This window comes from Leucoraja erinacea, chromosome 9, assembly GCF_028641065.1.
Source record: "Leucoraja erinacea ecotype New England chromosome 9, Leri_hhj_1, whole genome shotgun sequence".
NCBI lineage: Eukaryota > Metazoa > Chordata > Chondrichthyes > Rajiformes > Rajidae > Leucoraja > Leucoraja erinaceus.
In genome coordinates, this window is record NC_073385.1 from 44,247,253 (window position 1) to 44,271,241 (window position 23,989).

General features: G+C 41.6%; 1 protein-coding gene across 4 annotated transcripts in view; it reads right to left on the minus strand.

Moving 5' to 3' along the window:
• Positions 1-18,407, minus strand: part of aqr (aquarius intron-binding spliceosomal factor) — a 69,871-nt gene extending 51,464 nt beyond the window's left edge. The window contains exons 1-12 of one of the 4 annotated variants that reach the window (XM_055640690.1): positions 18,311-18,407; positions 12,400-12,510; positions 11,158-11,214; positions 10,057-10,097; positions 9,372-9,407; positions 8,567-8,687; positions 7,404-7,541; positions 5,684-5,752; positions 5,090-5,190; positions 3,473-3,549; positions 1,923-1,987; positions 1,264-1,380 (exon numbers count right to left, since the gene is read on the minus strand). In XM_055640690.1, coding sequence (XP_055496665.1) covers positions 1,264-1,380; positions 1,923-1,987; positions 3,473-3,549; positions 5,090-5,190; positions 5,684-5,752; positions 7,404-7,541; positions 8,567-8,687; positions 9,372-9,407; positions 10,057-10,097; positions 11,158-11,214; positions 12,400-12,474 — 897 coding nt within the window. In that variant the 5' untranslated portion in view covers positions 12,475-12,510; positions 18,311-18,407. Of the gene's footprint in view, positions 1-1,263; positions 1,381-1,922; positions 1,988-3,472; positions 3,550-5,089; positions 5,191-5,683; positions 5,753-7,403; positions 7,542-8,566; positions 8,688-9,371; positions 9,408-10,056; positions 10,098-11,157; positions 11,215-12,399; positions 12,514-15,605; positions 15,631-18,310 lie in introns of those variants that run through there. The other 3 variants (XM_055640691.1, XM_055640692.1, XM_055640693.1) reach the window with 3 other exon arrangements.
• Positions 18,408-23,989: the final 5,582 nt, after the last annotated feature.

A 23,989-nucleotide genomic window follows, 5' to 3' on the forward strand; every position in this document is an offset into this window, starting at 1 on the left:
TGATTGTCTCACGTCCTGTATTGAGGGGTTCCTTCACTACTGTGGTGAATTGTCTGCCCAGATTCATATTGATCGTCAACACATGGCAATTCTCCACTCAGGCCATCATCACACTGTACACTTGCCCTGATGAAGCTGCCCTAGATTTTATGGGTTACAGGCAGCAACAATTTTTGCCACAGATTTGATGATTCCATGCAGGTTACGGGGAAAGCTAATAGTTAGGAAAAAATCCCTGCGAATCAGAGTGCATTATCATTTTTGTAGCTATATTAAGCTTATTTTTTTAACAATGATTAAAATTTTGTTGAGAGCCGAGAAAACACCAGGATAGAAACTCACCATGCTGCCAGCATCACACTGTCATCAGATTCAACATTTGCTGTGATCCCAAGAGGCCCTAAGCTGTATTATATTTTATTTTATCATTCATATTACAGTCATATTAAGTGCCAAGATCATTGGGTATTTTTACTCAGGGGAGATTGCATGGAAAAGTGACATTTCGGGTCGGGATTCGGTTGGGTTTTAGTAAGGTTACGGCAGAATGTGTCTTGAACGAACGGGTTGATGAAGTGTCCCAAAATTTCAAAGGGCATTTACGAGAATTAGCCACGATCGAATGGCAGAGTAGACGGCAAACTATATGAGCTGAATGGTCTTATTCTGCTCCTATTATATATCCCACAACCTCTCTTACTGTAGCACTACCAACTAAAGCGTGACTTCCTTAGTTTTAGTTTAGAGATGCAGCCTGGAAACAGGCCCCTGGGCATTCCAAGTTCACGCCGACCATTGATCACCCGCTCATACCAGTTTTATATTATTCCACTTTCTCATCCACTTCCTGCACTCTAGGGAAACTTTACAGAGGCCAATTAATCTACAAACCCACACGTCTTTGGGATGTGGGAAGAAACCGGGGCACGGGTTTGCAGGTACTATCCTAAAATTTAGTAGGTACTATCATAACATTTAAGAGGCATTTGGACGTGCATGGATAGGATAGGTTTAGAGGGTTATGGGCCCAGTGCGAGTAGGTGGGACAAGTGTAGATGGGACATGTTGGTAAGTGTGGGCAAGTTGGGCTGAAGGGCCTGTTTCCACGCTGTATAACTCTATGACTCGGGAAACCCAAGTACACACAAGGAGAATGTTTACTTTACTGCCAGGATGTCAAGAGGCTTGTTGGGAAATTATCACCATACAGTCCTCTCCCATCACAAGTGACAGTGAGCACTTTTGCTTGTTGTGATGTCTCACCTGACTGAAGAGTCGTCCTTCCTTTTCCTTCTCGACAAGATTTGATAGATAACAGTGGGTGACTAAATGGGAATCATCCAAAACTGTACTGAACCAACGTCGTGTTGGGAGGAGAGCCTTTTAAAATAAAATTTAAAATGTTACAAATTAGACGCACCTTACATCAATTAATCACCTTTCCTATTTTGCAATTCCAAATTGAAAAATCCATTTCTAAGCAGAGTTAACCTAATATTCAGATCAATGGCACCTTTATTTTTTAGATGCTTTTGGTCATGAAAGTAGAAATTGCTGGCAAAGCCAACACTTATTGTGCATCCCCAATTGGTACTGAACTAAGGAGGCAGATAAAAGTCATGTGATGGCCAGACTGGGTAACGTTTGTAGAGTTTGCCGGAGGACATTATTACAGAGACTATTTTCTGTAAATGTAGTTAATTTAGTTTTAGAGCGGAGATTGATAAGTTCTTGATTAGTAAGGGAGTCAAAGGTTACGGATAGAAGGTGGGAGAATGGAGTTCAGATGGAAGTATATCACACTGCCAGTTCAGCAACTTAACTGCTAGGTTTTTATACCATGTCAAACAATAGTATTAGATTTGATAACCAAATAATTAGAATTTATTTGTACATCCATTATGCAAACAGAATTGACTCACCTCCAAATCTATCATAAGTTCAACAAATCTCTCACAATAATGAACCACATCCATGCTGGCTGACCCTAAGTACAAGTAAAAAACATACAAATGTAATAAGGCAAAATATTGATCGGCATCAATCACTTCATAGAACAGGAACAGGATTTTCGACTCACAATGTTCGTGCTGAACATAATGCTAAAGTAAACTAATCTACTCTGCCAACATGTGATCCATGTCCATACATTCTCTGTACATTCAATAATTTAACTAAAAGCATCTTAAATGCCGCTAGTGTATCTGCTTCCAACATCACCCTCGGCAACACATTCAGGCACCCAGCACTCTGTTACAAATTTGCTCTGCACATCACCTTCCAACTTTCCTTCACTGACTGTAAAGCTATGCCCTCTAGTCTTTACATTTCCAGCTAGGAAAAAAGGTTCTGACTGTCTACCCCATCCATGCCTCTCATTATTTTGTTCAAGAAGGAACTGCAGATGCTGGAAGATGGAAGGTACACAAAAATGCTGGAGAAACTCAGCGGGTGCAGCAGCATCTAATGGAGCGAAGGAAATAGGTGACGTTTCGGGCCAAAACCCTTCTTCAGACTGATGGGGGGGTGGGGGGGAGAAGGAAGGAAAAAGGGAGGAGGAGGAGTCCGAGGGCGGGGGGATGGGAGGAGACAGCTCGAGGGTTAAGGAAGGGGAGGAGACAGCAAGGGCTAGCAAAACTGGGAGAATTCAACGTTCATGCCATCCGGACGCAAGCAACCCATGCGGAATATGAGGTGCTGTTTTTTTGTGTTTTTTTTCTACAAATCTCAAATTGTGGAGTACAGAGGCAAATAAATAAATGATGGGTCTTTGTTCCAAGCAGTACGGAGGGCACTGTAGCCAATACCCTCTAATCCAGGCAGCATTCTGGTAAAGCTCCTCACAATAGCCTCCACATCCTTCCTGTAATAGGGCTGAACTGTTCCAGCCGATGAAAGCAGCATACCATACCATAGTTTACCACTCCTTCTACTAGTGTTGCCAGAGAGACCCCATGATCCCTTTGTATCAATGCTTTTGGAGTCTTGTCACTAACTATACACTTTCCCCTTACAAGTGCAACGCTTCACACTGGCTAGGATTAAACCTAACCTGCCATTTTTTCTCTGCCAGATCTGAAATTGATCTTTATCCTTTAACAACCTTCCTCACTGTCTGCAAGTTCACTAATTTTGGTGTCCTCTGTAAAATTACTAACCAACCCATCTACGTTTCTGTCCACGTTATTTATATCAGAAATTGTAATGATCCCTGCAATTCCTCCCTAACACATGATCCCACCCTTGGTAGACATGCACCCTTTTGGGGTCAAGCACTTTTTCTACAAGAATCCAATTTCACCACAATTTATTGTCCGTATTAATTGTGCCCCAAATTTCACTCTTCTGACACGAGAATACAACTGCAACACGTCTTCAACAAAAAAACATTGGCATTTGTGCAAGTGGTCATTATTTTTTTCAGACAGAAAGAATACAAACAGAGTAACAACAAAAGCTCATGAACAATTACCTGCAGGAGGAATGCATTTCAAAACGTGAAGGAATTTGCTGATCAGACAAGAGAGGAATTGTTTTTCTTGATCTGCCCTTATAAAAAACAAGGATATCAGTATACTTCAAGAGTCAAGAGTCAATTTAATTGTCATTTGGACCCCTGGAGGTCCAAACGAAATGCCGTTTCTGCAGCCATACATTACACACAAATAGACCCCAGACACAACATAATTACATTTAACATAAACATCCATCACATAACTGTGATGGAAGGCCAAAAAAAACTTATCTCTCCACTGCACTCTCCCCCCCCGATGTCAGAGTCAACCTCAAAGCCCCCGGCTGGCGATGGCGAATGCCCGTGGCCATTCCACGCCGGGTGGTGCGAAACGGCGAAGGAATTTGCTGATCGGTCTCCCTCCAGGGAGCCGCGGACAAGAGAGCAGAATTGTCTTTTTCGGCGGTCCAGCTCCGCGCAACGGGCGGGGTGAGTCGCCGTTCGAGCCCCGAAAAGAGGCCAGCCTTCGCATCAGCAGCAGGCATCGGCAGCAGCAGCAGCAGCACCTGCCCTCAACGACACCTAGTCGGGTCTCCAGTGCAGAGGGAGAGATTCAAAAGTTTCCCCCCCCCCTTCCCCCAAAAACACCCCAACAAAAATAACAAAAACTACATAAAAACACAGACAAAAAATAATCAGGCTGCAGAGGCCGCTGCTGGCCAGAGCCGCGCCGCCTATGCAAATGCTGACTTCACAAAGCTGCATGTTCTAAAAACAAACTTTCCTGCTTTAAACATCTTGAAAGTGAGCTCAGAGAGGTAAATAGAGCCATGGAGCTGTATGAAAACAGACCCTTCACCCCGCCTTGTCCATGCCACCCAACTTGGTGAATAGGTCGAGATACAAATACAAATTCCAAATACAAATATAAATCTGAGTGCTAAATTTGCACCCGTAAGGTCCCTCTCAAGTCTCTTCCCTCTACTTTAAGCGTAAGCCGTCTAATTTTTGATTCCTCTACCCTGGAAAAAGATTGTGAGTGTTCACTTTATCTGTGCCTATCATGATCTTATAAACATAAGTAAGGCCATCCCTCGGTATCATATGCTCCCCAAGAAAAAATTCCCAGCCTATCTAACTTCTCCTTATAACTGAAGCTCACAAGCCCGGGCAATATTCTGGTGAATATCTTTTGCATCTTTGCCACCTTAATAATATCTTTCCTATAGCTAGGCAAGCAGGACTGCATAAGTACTCCAAGTGTGACTTCACCAACAACACCAACAGCTGCATCGTGATGTCCCGACTTTTGTACTCAATACTCCGCCATTCACAGCCATGATCACAATGAATGGCTCGAAGGGCCGAATGGCCTCCTCCTACACCTATTTTCTATGTTTCTTCACAATATTCTTCACCACATTGTCCACCTGACGCAAGACTTTTATGGAGCAGAATGCAACTGTACTCCCAGATCTCGCTGTTATACAGCTTTCTCCAGGGCTCTACCATTTACTGTATAAATCCTGCCCTGATTTGACATCCCAAAGTGCAACACTTGCAGTGACTGTCAACCCAAAAAGTTGCGAATTGGAAAACATAAACAACAAAATAGCCATTGATTACAATACATACTGTTCTTTGTTTTTTTCATCCATTTTCTCTTCCTTTTTCTTGATCATATTCCAGAATTTCCTCAACTTTGGTGTCTTTTTCAGTTCATGTTCAAGGCGTGACTGATTACAAAATAGAGAAAAAGTTAAAAGGCAGCATAGTGTTACCCTGGTCTTAGATCCATATTTTATAAGAAACATTATTCACAGCACAATGGCGCAGTGGTAGTGTTGCTGCCTTACAGCGCCACAGATTCCAGTGCGATCCTGACCAAGGGTGTTGTCTATGCGGAGTTTGCGTGTTCTCCCTGTGACTGCGTGAGTTTTCTCCCACATTCCAAATACATGCAGGTTTGTTGTAAATTGCCCCTAGTGTGTAGGGTAGAGCTAGTGTATGGGTGGGTGATCATTGGTCGGAGCGGACTTGGTGGACTGGGGAGGCCTGCTTCCACACTGTATCGCTAAACTAAGATATCAATATCTAACCATGTTTAAAAGTGTCAAGGAGTATTTACTGAAAGATAATGTGAAGCTCTGTTTGATATCTCAACAAAAATGTTTGTTACCAACATGCATTAATACCTTTAAGGAAATTTTGAATGGTCACAGTACTTACCGAGACCAAACATATCCACATTGGAAGAGAAATAAGCCGCTGCACCTGCTCTCGAATTAGATCCACTTCCTGTTGGAAGATACCAAGATAATTCACAGGCTAAAATCATGCTCACAATGAAACTGACATTGCTGGAAACAATGCTGTATAGATAAGTAAGTATTAAATATGCAACATAAATATTAAGTTTCAACAAAATTATTATTCTTATTATAGAAAATATTAAGAACAGAAATAGTTTGTCCAATTTTATCAACCCAAAGTTTCTTTTAAAAATTGTTCTACAATGAGTTTTCCCACAAAAAAATGCTTGATATTAGAGAAAAGAATATCTTCACAAAATACTTCCTCTAAATCTTTTTATGTCATTTATCTATAGTGAAGGTGATTCTCAATTCTTATCTCTGAGGAGAAGACCTGCCGTGAAAAGTACACGTCTGAAGTGAACTAACATGCTCAGCTGAGGCCCCCTTCTGGCGTAGTACAGTATCACCTAGATCCCAAAACTATATACGGAACTTTTGTTCTTACGATCTTTACAAATTCAATACTTACAGTTTTTACAGATATTTTTAAAAATCCTTCTTACAGAATTCAAATGACAAAAAGACAAGTGAAATCCATATTTACGCACTGGCTGCTTAAACCACAATGCACAAAGAGCAAGGTGAAAAAAAACCTTGAAGTTGGAGACCCTAGATAAAAATGTCGTTGCTCTCCCATCATTTTCATCAAGTTCTAATCAAATGGTGGGAGAGCACCTGCATTTTATCTCCAGTCTCTAACTTCAAAACCCAACTCAAATTCCAAAGGAAAACGTTGCAAAGTTGCATATTGGACAGCGTGATAATTTAAGAGTTAATCAACTTGTGCAACTTGTAGAGCAGTTGCTCAACTACTCTACAACTTGAACAATCATTTCTAAGATGAAAAGAACAGGTAAAATTATTAAAACTCGGCCTCCACTCTGAAAAATAGTTTCTCAAGGAAATATGTGGCAGGAATGAAGCCAGTTATGTACAGTTTGAATGCTCTGGAGTGGTCTCATTGTGCCATTAATAATTTCAGTTAAAGATTCTGTTAATCACATTTGCGTCTCCTTTTAATCCTTCACATGCTCCATTGCATTTGCTTTTCGCCAACATATAATCTCAACTGTTTTCCATTGCATCACAGATCTTCCCTTTTGTTCTTTGCTCCACTGCTTCTGCTGCATCTTAAAATTTCTTTATCTTTGATTATTTTCCAGCTCCGCTAAATGATCATGACATGATGCCTGACCTGAAAACATCCACAATTCCTGTTTTCATACAAATGACAAAAGTGCACATTTCTGAGCTAGGCCAGAAAGCATAGATAGAATTATTTATTTGCTCAAAGCGAGATTACAGTTCAAACAGCCTGGTCTTCAAAAGAGATTAGAAACAGGTCAAAAGGTCTAGTTGGATGGAAGTGGCTATAAAGTACACTTCAGCTTTAGGTAAAAGGAATGTGTCGTTTTTGCTGTGCACAATTTTTTTTTATATAACTTAAAGTACAATAACCAAAATCTGCATTCTGTTTACAAGCTCTATGAAGTAAATGAATAAAATCTCTTCCATATCAGAGTGCCCATGCTCACTTAAAAACGATGTTACTGGAACTCAAAGGAGCAAGTGTTAAGACAAAGAATAAGGAACTGATAACCTAAATCACTTCAATGTTTCATATTTAAACTTACCAAGCTGTTAAAGCAATGATCAAGAAAGACCAGTAGAACAGTTTGCTCACGTAATGTAAGATTACTTTCTTTTGCAAGAGACGCATTCAAAATACACTTGAAGAAGTAGGGAAAGTGTTCGGGCTTCTGTGTAAATGTCTAAAGTTAAAAAGTAGCAGACAATTCCTTAGTCAACGTTGAAAAACGGAATGAACCACATAAACAATACCGACTGAATGTAAATAGAACATTAGAGTGCAAAACTTTGTCAAACTTTTAGATTAAAATAAAATAACAGAGCAACTATTATCCAAGGTATCATTGCCATGAACATTGCAATAATCCTCAGTGCACCTTTGAGAGACACCTTTTCTGATTTTTGCTAAAATTGTCACTTTCTAAACTTTATTTTTTAATCTAAAATTACAGACAATGCAGTTGTAACTTTTATGTCTTTGTTTATGCTGCAATAATTCAGTTCATACGTACTGTCTTCGTGATTCAGGTGAAAATACAGTAAATGCAAAGACATTAAGTACAAGATCAGAAGTCATCAAAAATTCTGAAAGTTGAGGCCAGATGTTGTGAGGAACGTATTAAAATGAATGCTCTCTACAATACATTGTTCCAGTAATAATTCCAAGAGTTTTGATTTTGTCTTTCTGTAAAAAGTCAAAAGGCAGGCACCTGAGAAAACAATCCAACTTTGTATGACTACCGTTCAGGCATTTCCCCTTCACTACTTTCTTTTGAACATTTGCTCCGTACACTGTGGACGGCTTGATCGTAATCATGTACTGTCTTTCTGCTGACCGGAAAGCGCAACAAAAAAAGCTTTTCGCTGTTCCTTGGTATATGTGTCAATAAAAAAAATGTCAAGTGAACTGGGAATCAGTGAAGTCCCCACTTTACCTTGTTCTCAGATAAAGGTGAAGGATCTTCCAACAATTGATAAGATGCTATTAACTCCAAACTCTCCTGTAGTTTTATTTGTTTTTAATATGAGAGAGTGTTTGAAGAAGTGTTTGCCAGCAACTGTTCACAAGGAGACCAGTTATTTCCTTACTGTAAAATCACACTGTCACTCCTTGGTGCTCTAGCCAGCAATACAGACCATTGGCATTTGAACAAAAGGGTAGTCATCAACACTGATTGCTGCAAACAGATAATAAAATGCTTCTTACCTCCCAAGCAGGAACGTTTTCACGAAACTTTTCATTTATCATACAGCAAATGGACATGAGGTAGGCATTGCTGGATACTGCGGAGGAGTAATTTGGCCAGAGATAATTCTCGAGATACTGACTGTCAGATGGAAGAGAAGAAAAACACAAGGTAAATTGGAAGATTGTCGTGAAATAAAAAAGTTTAAAAAATGCATAAATGTTAACTGGTATATGTCAGATAAGTGTGAGATTTAGTTTAGTTTGGAGATACAACATGGAAATAGGCCCTCCAGCCCATGCAGACCATCGATTGGTCAGTTTGCTATAGGAAAGGAGCCAGTAAGGTAGAAAGAGTGCAGAGAAGATTTACCAGGATTTTGTAAGGACATGAGGAACTATTTTACAGGGAGCAATGGCAGAATAGCACTTTATTCATTGCACAGGAGGTCGGGGAAGATCTTGTAGAGGTGCATAAAATCATGAGGGGAATTGATAGGGTAAATGCACAGCATCTTATTCTCAGGGTAGGGGAATCAAGAACTAGAGAATGTGGACTTAAGGTGAGAGGGGAAAGATTTAATAGGGACCTGATGGGCAACTTTTTCACACGAACTGCCAGAGGGAGTAGCTGAGGCAGGTACAGTAGCAACATTCAAGAGACATTTGGAGAGGTACATGGATAGGAAAGGTTTTGATGGATATGGGCAAGGCAGGAGCAAATGGGATGAGCTTGGATGGGGCAACTTAGTTGATGTGGTCACAGGCTTGATTCCATGTGGTGTGACTCTACTTCAAAGATAAAAACTTCATACAAAAAAATTACCTGAATTCAAGCAGCATAATCTTTCTAATTGCAAATCTGTAAAAAAAAACACGAAACAACGTTTTGATTTGAATTAAAATTGGAGAACTCTATCTTTCGCTTTGCTATACCTATTTTAATTGAGTTTGGTTTGATTGTAGTTATGTATATAGTATTTTCTGATTTTTTTTAATGAATAGCACACAAAAAAGCTTTTCTCTGTACTTCAAAACATGTGACAATAAACCTAAATTTAATATACAAAAACAAGCTGCTCTCACCACATTATCAAGATTAATGAGATGATTTACAAAGCCTCAGATCCAAATTCTCAGAGAATACAAATCCATTGGCTTTCTTTGATATAGAAAAGCTAACTGGTTAAGAATAAAGTTAACAAAAAACCTTTCTTTTCTCTTCAATTTCAAATAAATAATAATAGAACTGAAGATTTTTTAATTTTTTTTTATTTTTTATTAGTAAGTACGTTGAAGATTAACATCTTAAGACGTGCTGAATGTCCATGGACAAGCCAGCGAAATTCAGCCCTTCACTTTCCTACTCATACCAACAATTTGGCCATCATGAAATATGGTTTTGCGACATTATGAAATGTCCTTGGGAGATTTTGATGTATTTTAAATTAAAATAATATACAAAATGCACAAGGAAAAAACAATTTGCTCAAAAAAATAGGATAACTTACTTGGTCCTTAGAATTTCTTTCTGATACACATCTTCAATGACCTTTGGCAACAGAGGAAAAAAGGAAAAAAAACACAACAATGTAAGATCATTGTAAAAACTTAATTGAGTGAAACTAGATCAATTTTAATGAAAGGTTTAGTTGACGCACCATCAAGACAGATTTAGAATGCATGTAGAAGGATGGTTGTATTTCTGTTGGACTGCTTAATATAGTAAAACTCTTGATTATTTGTAAAGCTTTACAATCCAGCATCTGGCTCACTAATTAATGCAGAATATGAGCAGATTGAAAACGAGGTGAGCAGCCAGTGCTGGTGTATGGATCGTAGGCCAAGTGTGCGGCCACAGCTAGGGTTGGGGCTCGGAACACAAGGAATCAGGTTTGCAGCCAGACTTGGGGTCTAGCCTAGTTTAGTTTAGAAATACAGGCTCTCCGTCCCAGAGTCCTCACCAACCAGCGATGACCCTTTACACTTGAACTATCCCACAGGCTAGGGACAATTTATAAAAGCCAATTAACCTACAAACCAGTAAGTCTTTGGAGTGTGGGCAGAAACCGGAGCACCTGGAAAAAACCCACACGGTCACAGGGAGAAAGTACAAACTCCGTGCAGACGGCACCTGTAGTCAGGATCGAACCTGGGCAGCAACTCTACCACTGGGCTACTGTGCCGCCCTTTGTATACTATACAATTATTTCTATAATAATTGTATATTTACTTTTCCCTATAAACCTACAGTGTTCATGCGGAAAAAAAAATATTACTGTGTAACATGAAAAAAATGAAATCTATCTGTGTTTGTGAATTAGGAAGAATAACCTACTATGATTTGGGAATTAGGAAGAGTAACTTCCATGGACATGGAAAATGTATGTTACCACCGAAATCGCAAGTGTGATATTAGTGAAGATTTACTGTAACTATCTATGTTTATACAACAATCTATAATTAACTAATATCGCACAAATATAAACCTGAGTTTTTATCATTCTGTCGGTCATGAATCAGCGGCAACAATTGTTATATTTTGTCGGTATCATCCCATTTCAAAATATTTTGATGCATGCGGTAAAATTTAAGCAATAAAATGGATTTACCTTTGAATCAAACGTCATTTTTTTCTTCACGTGCGGTGCCCAATATCTATTTGATAACTGAAAATATGAAGGTATGAAATATTATACACACATCCAAACCATTGCTCACTGCAAACCGGTTTGATAGAAATATACAAATTCATCCTTTTCACCGTAAAGTCAGCAAATGTACTAAACTACTTGCAACTCCAGCAGTCAAATACAAAGTTCTCCAAAGTTACAACAAAAACAGACTTAAGTTTGGCATGATTAACGTTAATATATACGATTACTTCACACAAAGAGGTCATGCAAGGCAAAATCGGCTGCAGACTTATTATAGATGAAGAAATCTATGGTGCCTGGAATGAAGGAGTAAGAACAGAACCGGCCCAACACGTTGACTATTCATTTCCCTTCACACATGCTGCCTGACCCACGGTGTTCTTCCAGTACTTTGTTTATTGCACAGTATCTCTATGCCAACAGTCCCCATAAACCCATGTTGCTTCTTCCACTTGAACCAACCTTTGGGATCTTGAGACCTGTACTCCAAACACCAACTGCAGAACACTCAATACAAAGGGTGTTTGGTGATCAAAATGTTGTAAGGACTTGGGGTTTGAGCATTGTAGCAGTTTGTGGCTCTGTGCCGTGATCAGGTATTTGATGACCCATCGTGCAGCATTGAATTAACCCATAATTCCAGGCATCTGAGGTTTCTATGTCTATAGCAAGTTTGCAATGGATACGTCAGGATATCAGCTTCAATAATCAATGAATTCATATGGAATTCTTGATTTTTCATTATATTTGTTTTCTATTTTAAAACAGTATGTGCAACACACATAAATGTTGCTCTACACCAAGGGTTCCCAGCGGGGTAAATTTCACCTACCCAGGGGGTAAATTTCACCTACCCAGGGGGTAAATTTGTTGATTCTGGATTTGTATTGTATTTTTTCTCATTGACTGATTGTGTTTGGTTCTGGTACAGCAGTATCTGTTCATCATTAGTTGTTCATAAATAAGTGAAATAACATTGTTATGTGCTATTAAAGTTGCCAGGGGTAAACGGGACGAAAAAGGTTGGGAACCTCTGCTCTACACTATAATTCCAGGCCACAATCGACAACATGTTAAAAAAGACCAACATCACAAACATTATTTAGAACATCCGCGATGAAAGATCAAATTGGCTTTGATCAATGAAAATGCTGACATGATCTGAACTATGTATTTTGCATACTTCACGTTCTTTACCTGTGTAACGTATTCAGCATTTATCTGAGATACAGTGGGTGCAACCATTTTCTTTCCTTGGGGTACAGCTTCCATCTTATTAGTTATCAGTTCACTTGTCCCAATTTAGAACTGCTAAAACAAAGTTGCAAGATATTAACATTTGTTTAATATTTGTAAGAATAAAAAAAATCACCACCCTTGGTATAGCAACAACTTAGCGAACAAAATATTTTCCCACATTTGCTTTCAGAAAATAGAGTCATCACTTCAATGTATTAAACTGTTTATAAATTAGTTTTTAACTTAATGGCAATTTTACAATGTTTGGATTAAATAGGCAATAGACAATAGGTGCAGGAGTAGGCCATTTGGCCCTTCGAGTCAGTACCACCCATTCAATGTGATCATGGCTGATCATCCCCAATCAGTACCATATCCATAGACTCACAACTCTCTGTGAGAAAAAGCATTTCCTCATCTCCGTTCTAAATGGCTTACCCCTTATTCTTAAACTGTGGCCCCTGGTTCTGGACTCCCCCAACATCGGGAACCATATAACCATATAACAATTACACCACGAAAACAGGCCATCTCGGCCCTTCTAGTCCGTGCCAAACACGTATTCTCCCCTAGTCCCATCTACCTGCACTCAGTCCATAACCCTCCATTCCTTTCCCGTCCATATAACTATCCAATTTATTTTTAAATGATAAAATTGAACCTGCCTCCGCCACCTTCACTGGAAGCTCATTCCACACAGCGACCACTCTCTTAGTAAAGAAGTTCCCCTTCATGTTACCCCTAAACTTCTGTCCCTTAATTCTCAAGTCATGTCCTCTTGTTTGAATCTTCCCTACTCTCAGTGGGAAAAGCTTATCCACATCAACTCTGTCTATCCCTCTCATCATTTTAAACTCTATCAAGTCCCCCCTTAACCTTCTGCGCTCCAAAGAATAAAGACCTAACTTGTTCAACCTTTCTCTGTAACTTAGTTGCTGAAACCCAGGCAACATTCTAGTAAATCTCCTCTGTAATCTCTCTATTTTGTTGACATCCTTCCTATATTTAGGTGACCAAAATTGTACACCATACTCCAGAATTGGCCTCACCAATGCCTTGTACAATTTTAACATTACATCCCAACTTCTATACTCAATGCTCTGATTTATAAAGGCCAGCACACCAAAAGCTTTCTTTACCACCCTATCTACATGAGATTCCACCTTCAGGGAACTGTGCACAGTTATTCCTAGATCCCTCTGTTCAACTGCATTCCTCAATTCCCTATCATTTACCATGAACGTCCTATTTTGATTTGTCCTGCCAAGATGTAGCACCTCACACTTATCAGCATTAAACTCCATCTGCCATCTTTCAGCCCACTCTTCCAACTGGCATAAATCTCTCTGTAGACTTTGAAAATCTACTTCATTATCCACAGCACCACCTATCTTAGTATCATCTGCATACTTACTAATCCAATTTACCACACCATCATCCAGATCATTGATGTACATGACAAACAACAGTGGACCCAACACAGATCCCTGTGGCACCCCACTAGTCACTGGCCTCCAACCTGACAAACAGCCATCCACCATTACTCTCTGGCATCTCCCATTCAGCCACTGTTAAATCCATCTTGCTACTCCACCATTAATACCCAACAATTGAACCTTCTTAACCAACCTTCCATGAGGAACCTTGTCAAAGGCCTTACTGAAGTCCATATATACAACATCCACTGCTTTACCCTCATCAATTTCCCGAGTAACCTCTTCAAAAAATTCAAGATGATTAGTCAAACATGACGTTCCAGGCACAAATCTATGTTGTCTGTTCCTAATCAGACACTGTTTATCCAGATGCATATATATATATATTATCTCTAACTATCCTTTCCATTAATTTGCCCACCACTGACGTCAAACTAACAGGTCTATAATTGCTAGGTTTACTCTTTGAACCGTTTATAAACAATAGAACAACATGCGCAGTACGTCAATCCTCCGGCACTATTCCCTTTTCTAATGACATTTGAAATATTTCTGTCATAGCCCCTGCTATTTCTACACTAACTTCCCTCAATGTCCTAGGGAATATCCTGTACGGACCTGGGGACTTATACACTTTTATATTTTTCAAAAGTGTCAGTACTTCCTCTTCTTTGAATCTCATAGTTGCCATAGCTACTGTACTCTACTTGTTTCCCTTACCTCACATAATTCAATATCCTTCTCCTTGGTGAATACCGAAGAAAATAAATTGTTCAACATGGGAACATGTTTCCTGACTCTAGCATGTCCAAACCCTTAACAATCTTATATGTTTCAATAAGATACCCTTTCATCCTTCTAAACTCCAGTTACAAGCCCAGCCGCTCCATTCTCTCAGCATATGAGTCCCGCAATCCTGGGAATTAACCTTGTAAACCTACGCTGCACTCCCTCAATAGCAAGAATGTCCTTCCTCAAATTAAGGGACCAAAACTGCACACAATACTCCAGGTGTGGTCTCACTCGGGCCCTGTACAACTGCAGAAGGACCTTTTTGCTCCTATACTCGACTCGTCTTGTTATAAAGGCCAATTTGCCATTCGCTTTCTTCACTGCCTGCTGTACCTGCATGCTTACTTCCATAGACTGATGAACAAGGACCCCCAGATCCCGTTGTACTTCCCCTTTTCCCATCTTGACGCCATTTAGATAGTAAGCTGCCTTTCTGTTTTTGATACCAATATTTGGAAATTTACAGTAAACAATTGGAAGTATCCTTCAATTTCCCATTAAAAAGACAATAGTACTTGCAGAGTACGTTTGATGTACTACTCATCATTGAAATACTGAAGACAATTGATAACATAGGAAAAAGGTGCATTTAACAGTCAGTACAGGAAATGACCCTTTAGCCCACAATGTCTGTGCTAAACATGATACCAAGACCATCATTCATCTACCTGCACATAATCCATACCCCTCCATTCTTTGCATATTCATGTACACCCAAAAGTATTTTAAATGCCACTAACATATCCACCATTCAATCTGATCATGACTGATCTTCTAATTTAACACCATTTTCTTGCCATATTTCAATATTCCTTGATTCTGAAAATATTCAGAAATGTAGCCTTCTTAGATTTTAAAATGAAATTAATAACTGAGTCTCTGTAGCCCTCTTGGGTAGATGAGGTTCCAGGAAGTGCATGTGAACCTCTATCTCACCCGGAAAGACTGCTGGGATCCTAGGATGGATGCGAGGAAGGAGGCACAGGGACAGATGTTACATCTCCTGTGGTTGTAGGGTAAAATAACAGGGGAGGAGTTGGTTTAGGTGAGGTCTTCTTCTTGCGTATGGCGTGCACAGCCTAAAGTTGTCGGATACCTTGTTCTATTTGATCTTATTTGACTGTGCACAAGGTTGATTGCATTTGTCGAAACAGGGCGGACCACGTGATGGTTACAATCTCCCACCCCTTCGGTGAGGTGAGTGAACCATTGCCCCTCAGATTCCTAATTAATGTCCCCCCCCCCCCCGTCCCCCTCTCCTCACCTTAAATCTATGCCCTCTAGTTCTTGTTTCCCCTACTCTAGGTAAAAGATTGCATCTACTCTGTCTATTCCCCTCATGATTTGATAATTTTCTATATCATCACCACTCATCCTCCTGTACTTCAAGGAGTAAAGTCCTGGACTGCTCAACCTTTCCCTATAGCTTAGGCCCTCAAGCCCCAGCAACATCATCAGAAATCTTATTTGCACTCTTGTGCTAGGGACAAGATTTAATAGGAACCAGAGGGGCAGCATTTCGATGCAGAGTGGTAGGTATATTGAATGTGCTGCCAGAGGAGGTAGTTGAGGCAGGTACTACAACAGTATTTAGTTGTGGAGTCATACAGCATTGGAACAGGCCCTTCAGACTAACTTGCCACACTGACCAACATGCCCCATCTACACTAGTCCCACCTACCTGCATTTGGCCCATATCCCTCTAAACCTTTTGTATCCATGTACCTGCCCAAATATTTAAACGTTGCGATAGTACCTGGGTCGATACTCCTTCGACAGCTCGTTTCATACACCCATCAAACTTTGTGTAAAAAAAGTTACCTCTTGGATTCCTTTTAAATCTTTCCCCCCTCATCTTAAACATATGTCCTCTGGTTCTTGATTCCCCTACTCTGTGCATTTTTTATTTCAGAAATCGTATACACTTGTAATCCGTTTCATCTTAGATAGACACAAAATGCTGGAGAAAATCATGTTGGGATCTTGGGAGAAAATGGGTAGGTGACTTTTCGGATCGGGACCCTTATCCTTTTCATCTTGCCCGGTTTTACTTTGTTCAATAATCCTCGAGTCATAATGGCAGAAAGCTTTATTTATATAATAAATATCTTAATTCGGCTGATTTAAATTCATTATTACCAAGAGGCAAGCTTCTTGATTTTCATCGCCAGCATTGTTAATACATGAAGCATGAACCTGCCACAGTGGACTTCTGCTGTCAGTCACCTAATCTCTGCCTGAGAATGCTTTAGTCATAGAATCATATGACACGGAAAGACCCTTCGGCCCAACTTACCCATTCTGATCAACTTGTCCCATCCACACTAGTCACACCTGCCTGCGTTTGGCCCATATCCCTCTAAACCTATCGTATCCATGTACCTGTCTGTTTCTTAAACGATGAGATAGTCCCATCCTCAACTACCTCCTCTGGCTGCTTGTTCCATACACCCACCATGTGAAAAAGTTACCCCTCGTATTCCTATTAAATCTTTTCCCTCACCTTGAACTAAAGGTCCTCTGGTCCTGATGAAGCCGAATTTTAGTTAAAAATATAAGAAGATATTAAATTGGCTTCTGGGCTAGCTTACAGCTTATATTTAGTCTCAAATTAGGCTTGCCTCAGGTTGCGGTGTGTGTGAGATAACATTGTCTCCCAAGTGAAGGAGCTAGAGATATCTTTGAAGTGGAAATCAAATGACCAATGTTTATGGGGGAGGAGGTGATAGAGAAGAGAGATATAGGTGGTCACATCTTTGAAGCAAGAGGCAATAAAACAGATGGACTATGTTTATGAGGGACCAAGTGACAAAGAAAAAAAACCAGGAAAGTGGAAATAAAATGATAAAGCAGATGGTCAATGTTTTTAGTATATCTTGTACCATGTAAACAAAAGGCCTTTGATGTGATGCAATCTGTGGAAACCTTTTCCTGTACCTCTGACATGATTAATGTCTGTGGAAGGTGTTAAGGGGACAAAAAAACCCTATTTAAGGCAATGTAATTCTGTTGTTCAGGGAAGAGGACCGGGGACAGTTGAGTGTCTACATTGGTCACTTAGCTGGAGTTCTCCCTCCCTTCCATCGGCCGATGTTAAGTAAAGTTTTGAACTGGTCTACCAAACAGTTTGTGTGGTGTCTGTTTATTAAGAAGCGAACCTGGTTTAGTAGTTAAGATAAGTAACTTTTTCAGTCCTCGATGCCCCTACTCTGGGCAAGAGACTGTGCATCTACACGATCTATTACTCTCATGATTTTACACTTTTTCTACACCTCTATAAGATCAGCCCTCGTCTTCTTTACAAGGCATTTAGACAGATACAAGTGAAGGTTTAGAGGGATATGGGCCAAATGCTGGCAGGCGGGCGGGCGGGACTAGAGTAGATGGGACATGGTGGTCGGCATTGACGGGATGGGCCGAAGGGTTTGTTTCCGCGCTGTGAGACCGACGAGGGCGGAAACAACCGAGGGAGGAGCAGCAAAAAGCCGCGGTCCCCGCACTAGCAGCGGCCCCCACACTAGTAGCGACCCTCACCCCGGCCCGGTCCCCGCACTACACTAGCAGCGGCCCTCGGCCCGACCCGGTCCCCGCACTAGTAGCGACCCTCACCCCGGCCCGGTCCCCGCCACCAACTCACTCACCGTCCACAGCCGCCTCCTCCTCCACCACTCCACGCTTCCGCTCCCACTGCTCAATCCGTCCCCCGGACACAACAACCACCCGCCCTCGGTTCCGGGCACAAAGCGAGCCACAATTACAGCTGCAGCCACAGTTACAATCTTTGGTTACAATTATAGCCACAGCTGCAGCCACACCAAAGTTACAGTTACAGCACTTGAGCACTAACAGCACCCAGAGGGCAACTAACCTTGTTGAAGCCATAGATGCAGCTGCAATGTAAATTATCTTGCATTAGGCATCGCTTTACCTTCTGACATATTGATCACCCCAAGAAAAAGACCTTTTCCATAGATGTAAAAATGACTGTTCCAAATGTCAGTTCCACAAATTTGGTGATATTCCTGTTTCTTTTGAAGACCCCTCATTAAGACATTAGTTGTCTTAATGAAAAAGGCTTGTTTGTTCATGTCAGTGACACAGTAACCATTAACCTGGAGCGTTATTACCCATTCCTTCTCTCCGGAGATGCTGAGTTACTTCAGCCTTTTGTGTTTATTTTCCTGTTTCTTTAGCTGGTCTGAGCCTCGCGTTATCTGTAAAGACACATTTCTGTGGACCTCGATCTAACATTGTGTCAATTAAGTAAAAGGTCAGGTAATATTATAGTCGAACAGAATGAAACCCAGGCTTTCACCTCACTTTGTTCCAAGTGACCACCCAGTATTGACACAAAGTGCTGCAGTAACTCAGCGGGACAGGCAGCATCTCTGGAGAAAACGAATATGTGACATTGGTCGGGACCCTTCTTCAGACCCCGAAGAAGGGTCTTGACCCGAAACTTCACCCATTCCTTTTCTCCAGAGATGCTGCCTGTCCCACTGAGTTACTGCAGCATTTTGTGTCAATACTGGATGGTCACTTGGAACAAAGTGAGGTGAAAGCCTGGTTTTCATCAGTTGCTGCAGCTTTTTCTGTCACCCCTTCTTCAGACTCCAATGTTGTTCTATTCCCATTTCGCAGCTCCTTCAATGTCATTGCATTTCCAGGGCTCCTCCAAATGTTTCATAAATGCTGGGCGAATACCTGGTTTCAACAACCCCTCAGGAATGTTTCTAGATTTCACCCCTTGACCACAAGACAAATCAAGACACGGATTCACCCTTCTCCCGTACTGTCTCAGTGAGCGAGGCGTGCGGATATAACCCGCGTAGGTTGGAGAGTATTGTACGTCTGCTGCTGCCTTGGCAACAAATGCACACAGGAGTTCAAGTCAGACGAAGTTCAGTTCCTGGAAACCAGGTACGTTAGAACAAGAACAACCCTTGCAAACAACAGCCTCGAGATGAACACGCCGAGGGGCATCTTGACCGCCACAGGCAAGTTATAAACATCGCTCCGACTCCAACATCCCAAGGCTGCAGCGGCCGGAGGGGAGGGAGCATGGGTTGGGAAATGCGGGTGTAACATTGCACAGATTTATCCTCGCTGCAATTCACCAGCTGCACTGGGCTGTGGTTCTAGGGACAAGAATGGATGCAAGTGTTGAGGGAGACTGGAAGCTGCACGCACGGCTGGGCTGGGAGAGGCTTCAAAACTGCATCAGCGGCGCTAAGCAACACAAGTCTGAAAGCACAGGTAGGACACGCCGAGCGTTTGAAAGTAAGGTCTGATCGCTCTGTAGGGCAGACAGAGCGATCGGAAGAAAAACAATTCTGTTAAACAATAGTGACATCTCATTATTGCAGTTTCACGCACATAGTCACGGGTGCAAAGGATAGACTAAAATATCTACGTGGTTAAAATATAGAACGAAGGAACTGCAGATGCTAGTTTCCTGCATATCCACGTGCCTATCCAAACGCTTCCATCACCACCAAAGATCCTATAGCAGATATAGGATCTTTGACCACCACCACAAGTGTAAAAAAAAAACACAGGCCACGTTCTCCAGAGATCTGCCTGACCCGCTGATTACTCCAGCGCTTTGTGTCTTTTTATGCACCTAATTATCTAGGTAGTGCCTGCTTGCCTTGAACAGTTTTACTTTAGTTTAGGTTGGTTTATTGTTGTCACGTGAACCGAGGTACAGTGAAAATATTTCTTGTTGCATGCTTTGTCAAAGGGGATACCTTTCAGTGCAAGAAGATAGACACAAATTGCTGGAGTAACTCAGCAGGTCAGACAGCTTCTTTGGAGAAAAGAAATAGGTGGTGTTTTGGGTTGGAACCCTTCTACGGTCTGAAAGATAGGGGGGGGGGGGGGGGGAGGGAGGGAGACTGAAGGCGAGAACGTTTCTGCTACGCATCTTCTGCAGGTAGGCTCTCAGTGACCAACTCTCAGTCAGATCAGGGAAACGTGATAGAAGTACACAGGGTTATGAAGGCAGGGCTGCCAACATTGGGTGAGAGTTGAGAATGAGAAATTGTGAGGGAGCGTAGTGACCAAGGGGGAAGGGTGTCCTACCTCCTATTGTGGGGACCTTTTGCATTTGTCTGCTTGAAATTGTGCATTCTGGTGCATACTGTAGCGAGTCTTTTAACTTACAGTTGAATGCAACATTTATGCTTTAAATTGGATTAGGTATGAATAAGGTTAGGCTAAATTACATTCCTAATTACGTTCCACAGTAGAGCCAGGCTCTGGTCAACAGGTGCAGTGCATGAATGACTTTAGTATATTCATGTATGGAAATTATATAGAGACAGATCATCATATATACATATAGAGACAGAGAGAGAAACAAAATAGAAACAAGGCAAGAAGAGTCAGACCCATCACTGTTCTGCACAAATAAATGAATCAACTTTACCCGTTGACTATAGAAACAAGTCAAAAAAATGCCACATATTCAACCAAGTATATGGTTCAATTAAATTAAGATATATATATAAAACAAACATATATAGAAACAGGCCCTTCGGCCCACCAAGTCCACACTGACCAGCAATCTACAAATACACCAGTTCTATCCTACATGACAGGGACAATTTACAGAAGCCAATTAACCTACAAACCTGCACTTCTTTCGGTTGTGGGAGAAACTGGAATATCCAGTGAAAACCCATGTGGTCATAGGGAGAATGTACAAATTTTGTACAGATAGCACCCATAGTCAGGATCAAATCTGGGTCGGTGGTGCTGTAAGGCAGCAACTCTACCGTTGTGCCACCGTGCCACCCCATTTATTTATTTTTTCTGTAATATATTTATTATGGTGTCACGGCAATAAAGATGAACACATGATTCTGATTTCTGGCCTTAGTTGGATAACACACATCTCCAGTCATTGTGTTTTACATCTATTTGGCTGGTTTTCAACCTCTTCAGTCTGAAGGTCTTGACCCAAAACATTATTTCTCTCCAGAGATGCTGCCTGTCCCGCTGAGTTATTCCAGCTTTTTGTGTCTATCTTCAGTTTAAACCAGCACCTGCAGTTCCGTCCTACACTCTTTGTTAAGCAAAACAGGTCCTTGTCTCATAATATTATTCACCTCAACTAAGTATTTTCTTCACCTCCGTTGCTACAGAGAATACAATCCCAGTTATCAAATCTTTCTTTAAAGTGAAAAAAAAATTCCAGCCCTGCCGACATGTTCATAAATCGTCCCTGGATCCTCTCCAGAGCAATTGCACCCTTTCTACCATGTCTCATAGACTTGCAGCATGGAAACAGGCCCTTCATCCCGTTGTCCATGCAGATCAAGATGCTTCATCTAGACTAGTCCATTTATCCGCATTTGGCCCATATCCCTTTCAACCTTTCCTGTCCATGTATCTGTCCAAATGTATTTTAAATACTGTAATTTTACCTGCCTACTTCCCCTGGCAGCTTGTTCCAAATACCCACCATCCTCTGCGTGAAAATGTTGTCCCTCAGGTTCCTATTAAATCGTTCCTCTCTCACTTTAAACCAGGGGTGTCAAACTCATTTTAGGCCACGGGCCGGATCAGTTGTGCACGTGCGAATGCACCCTTTGCATTAATAAACCATTTGAAATTGAGCATTAGCAGACACAAATGTAGACCTAACCAAACAAATTGTAAATGTAGGCTGCACAACTGCACCTCATTTTTATTAGTCTGCTTTCAGCAATCAAACTCAGACAATGAAAACAGTTAGCCTCTTATTTTTATTGAAGTGAGTGTGTTTGTGAATGTGAGTGTGTGTGTGAGAGTGTGTGTGAGGGTGTGTGTCAGTGTGTGTGTCAGTGAGAGTGCGTCAGGGTGTTTGTGTGTCAGTGTGTGTCAGTGAGTGTGTGTGAGAGTGTCTGTGTGTGAGAGTGTGTATCAGTGTGTGAGAAGGTGTGTGTCAGCATGTATGGGAGTGTGTATCAGTGTGTGTGTGTGAGAGAGAATGTGTGAGAGAGAGTGTGAGAGAGAGAGAGTGTGTGGGGGTGCGTGCGATGGTGTGTGCCTGTATGTGTGAGAGACTGTGTGAGAATGTGTGTGCCAGGGTGTGTCAGTGTGTGTGAGAGTGTGTTTCAGTGAAGCGGCGACAACACCCGGGGTGAGCAGATATTCGGAGACTTGGCAATGTCCGGGGAGCATTTCCCTATCCCCCCCCACCCCCCTGGAATGCGGACCCGCCCAGGTGTTCTGTGTTCAGCTGGGGTCTGGGGGAGGTGAGGGTCAGTGACCTGGGGTCGGGCATCGGAGCGGAGCCTTAGCCCGAGATTCATCGCCGCGGCTCTGGAGGCGGCATCGACACCCCCACTCACCCGGTCTCTCCTGGCCCAGGGCCGGGGTTAAAACTCCATGGGGTGTGGACAGAGCGGCCGACGGACACAGAGGTGAGGGTGGGAGGTGTGAGCGGTGCCTCAGGGGTCGGTGCTGAGACCACCACCGTGTCTCACCTATCACACCATCTGCACGGGAATGTGTACTTTAGTTTAGACTCTAAACAAAACTACTTTTTTCCCACCAAATTATCCCATGGGCCGGATTGGACCACTTCGCGGGCTGGTAGTTTGACACTGCTTTAAACCAATGCCCTCTAGTTCTTGAATCACATATCCTGGGAAAAAGACTATGCAATCACCTTATATATTCCCCTCATGGTTTTTATTCACCTTTAAAAACAATATTTTCTTCATTTTGCATTTCCAGCACCTGCAGGTTTCGGTTCCATGAATGTCAAGTGGAATCATAAGTTACACTGCAGTTACATTGCCATCGGGACCCTTCTTTAAATTCTTAAATGAAGTTCTTTTTTTGTAGGGTCACGGATCAACATTGATTAGTCATAGAGTAATACAGCATGGAAGCAGGCCCTTCGGCCCAACTTGCACATGCCGACTAAAATGCCCCATCTACACTAGCCCACCTGCCAGCATTTGGCCCATATCCCTCTACATCTTTCCTATCCATGTACCTCTGCATTCTCTCAGCATTCTATACCTCTTGTGATTTTGTACAGCTCTATAAGATCTGCCCTCATTCTCTTGCACTCCTTGCAATGAAGTCCGAGCTCGCCCAACCTCTCCTTAAAACGCAGGTCCTCATGTCCAGGCAGCATCTTCGTAATTAATTTTTCTGATCTTAATTTTTCTGATGCTGTCGTCAACCGTCCCGGCTGCTCACAACCTCTCAAAAATCTGCTTCCAGCGAGTAAGTCTGTGCCATGAGACTGTTTGAACCACATAGAGGTTAGGTTATTTTAGTCTGATCATACATCAGACACACAGAGCCGACAAAGACTC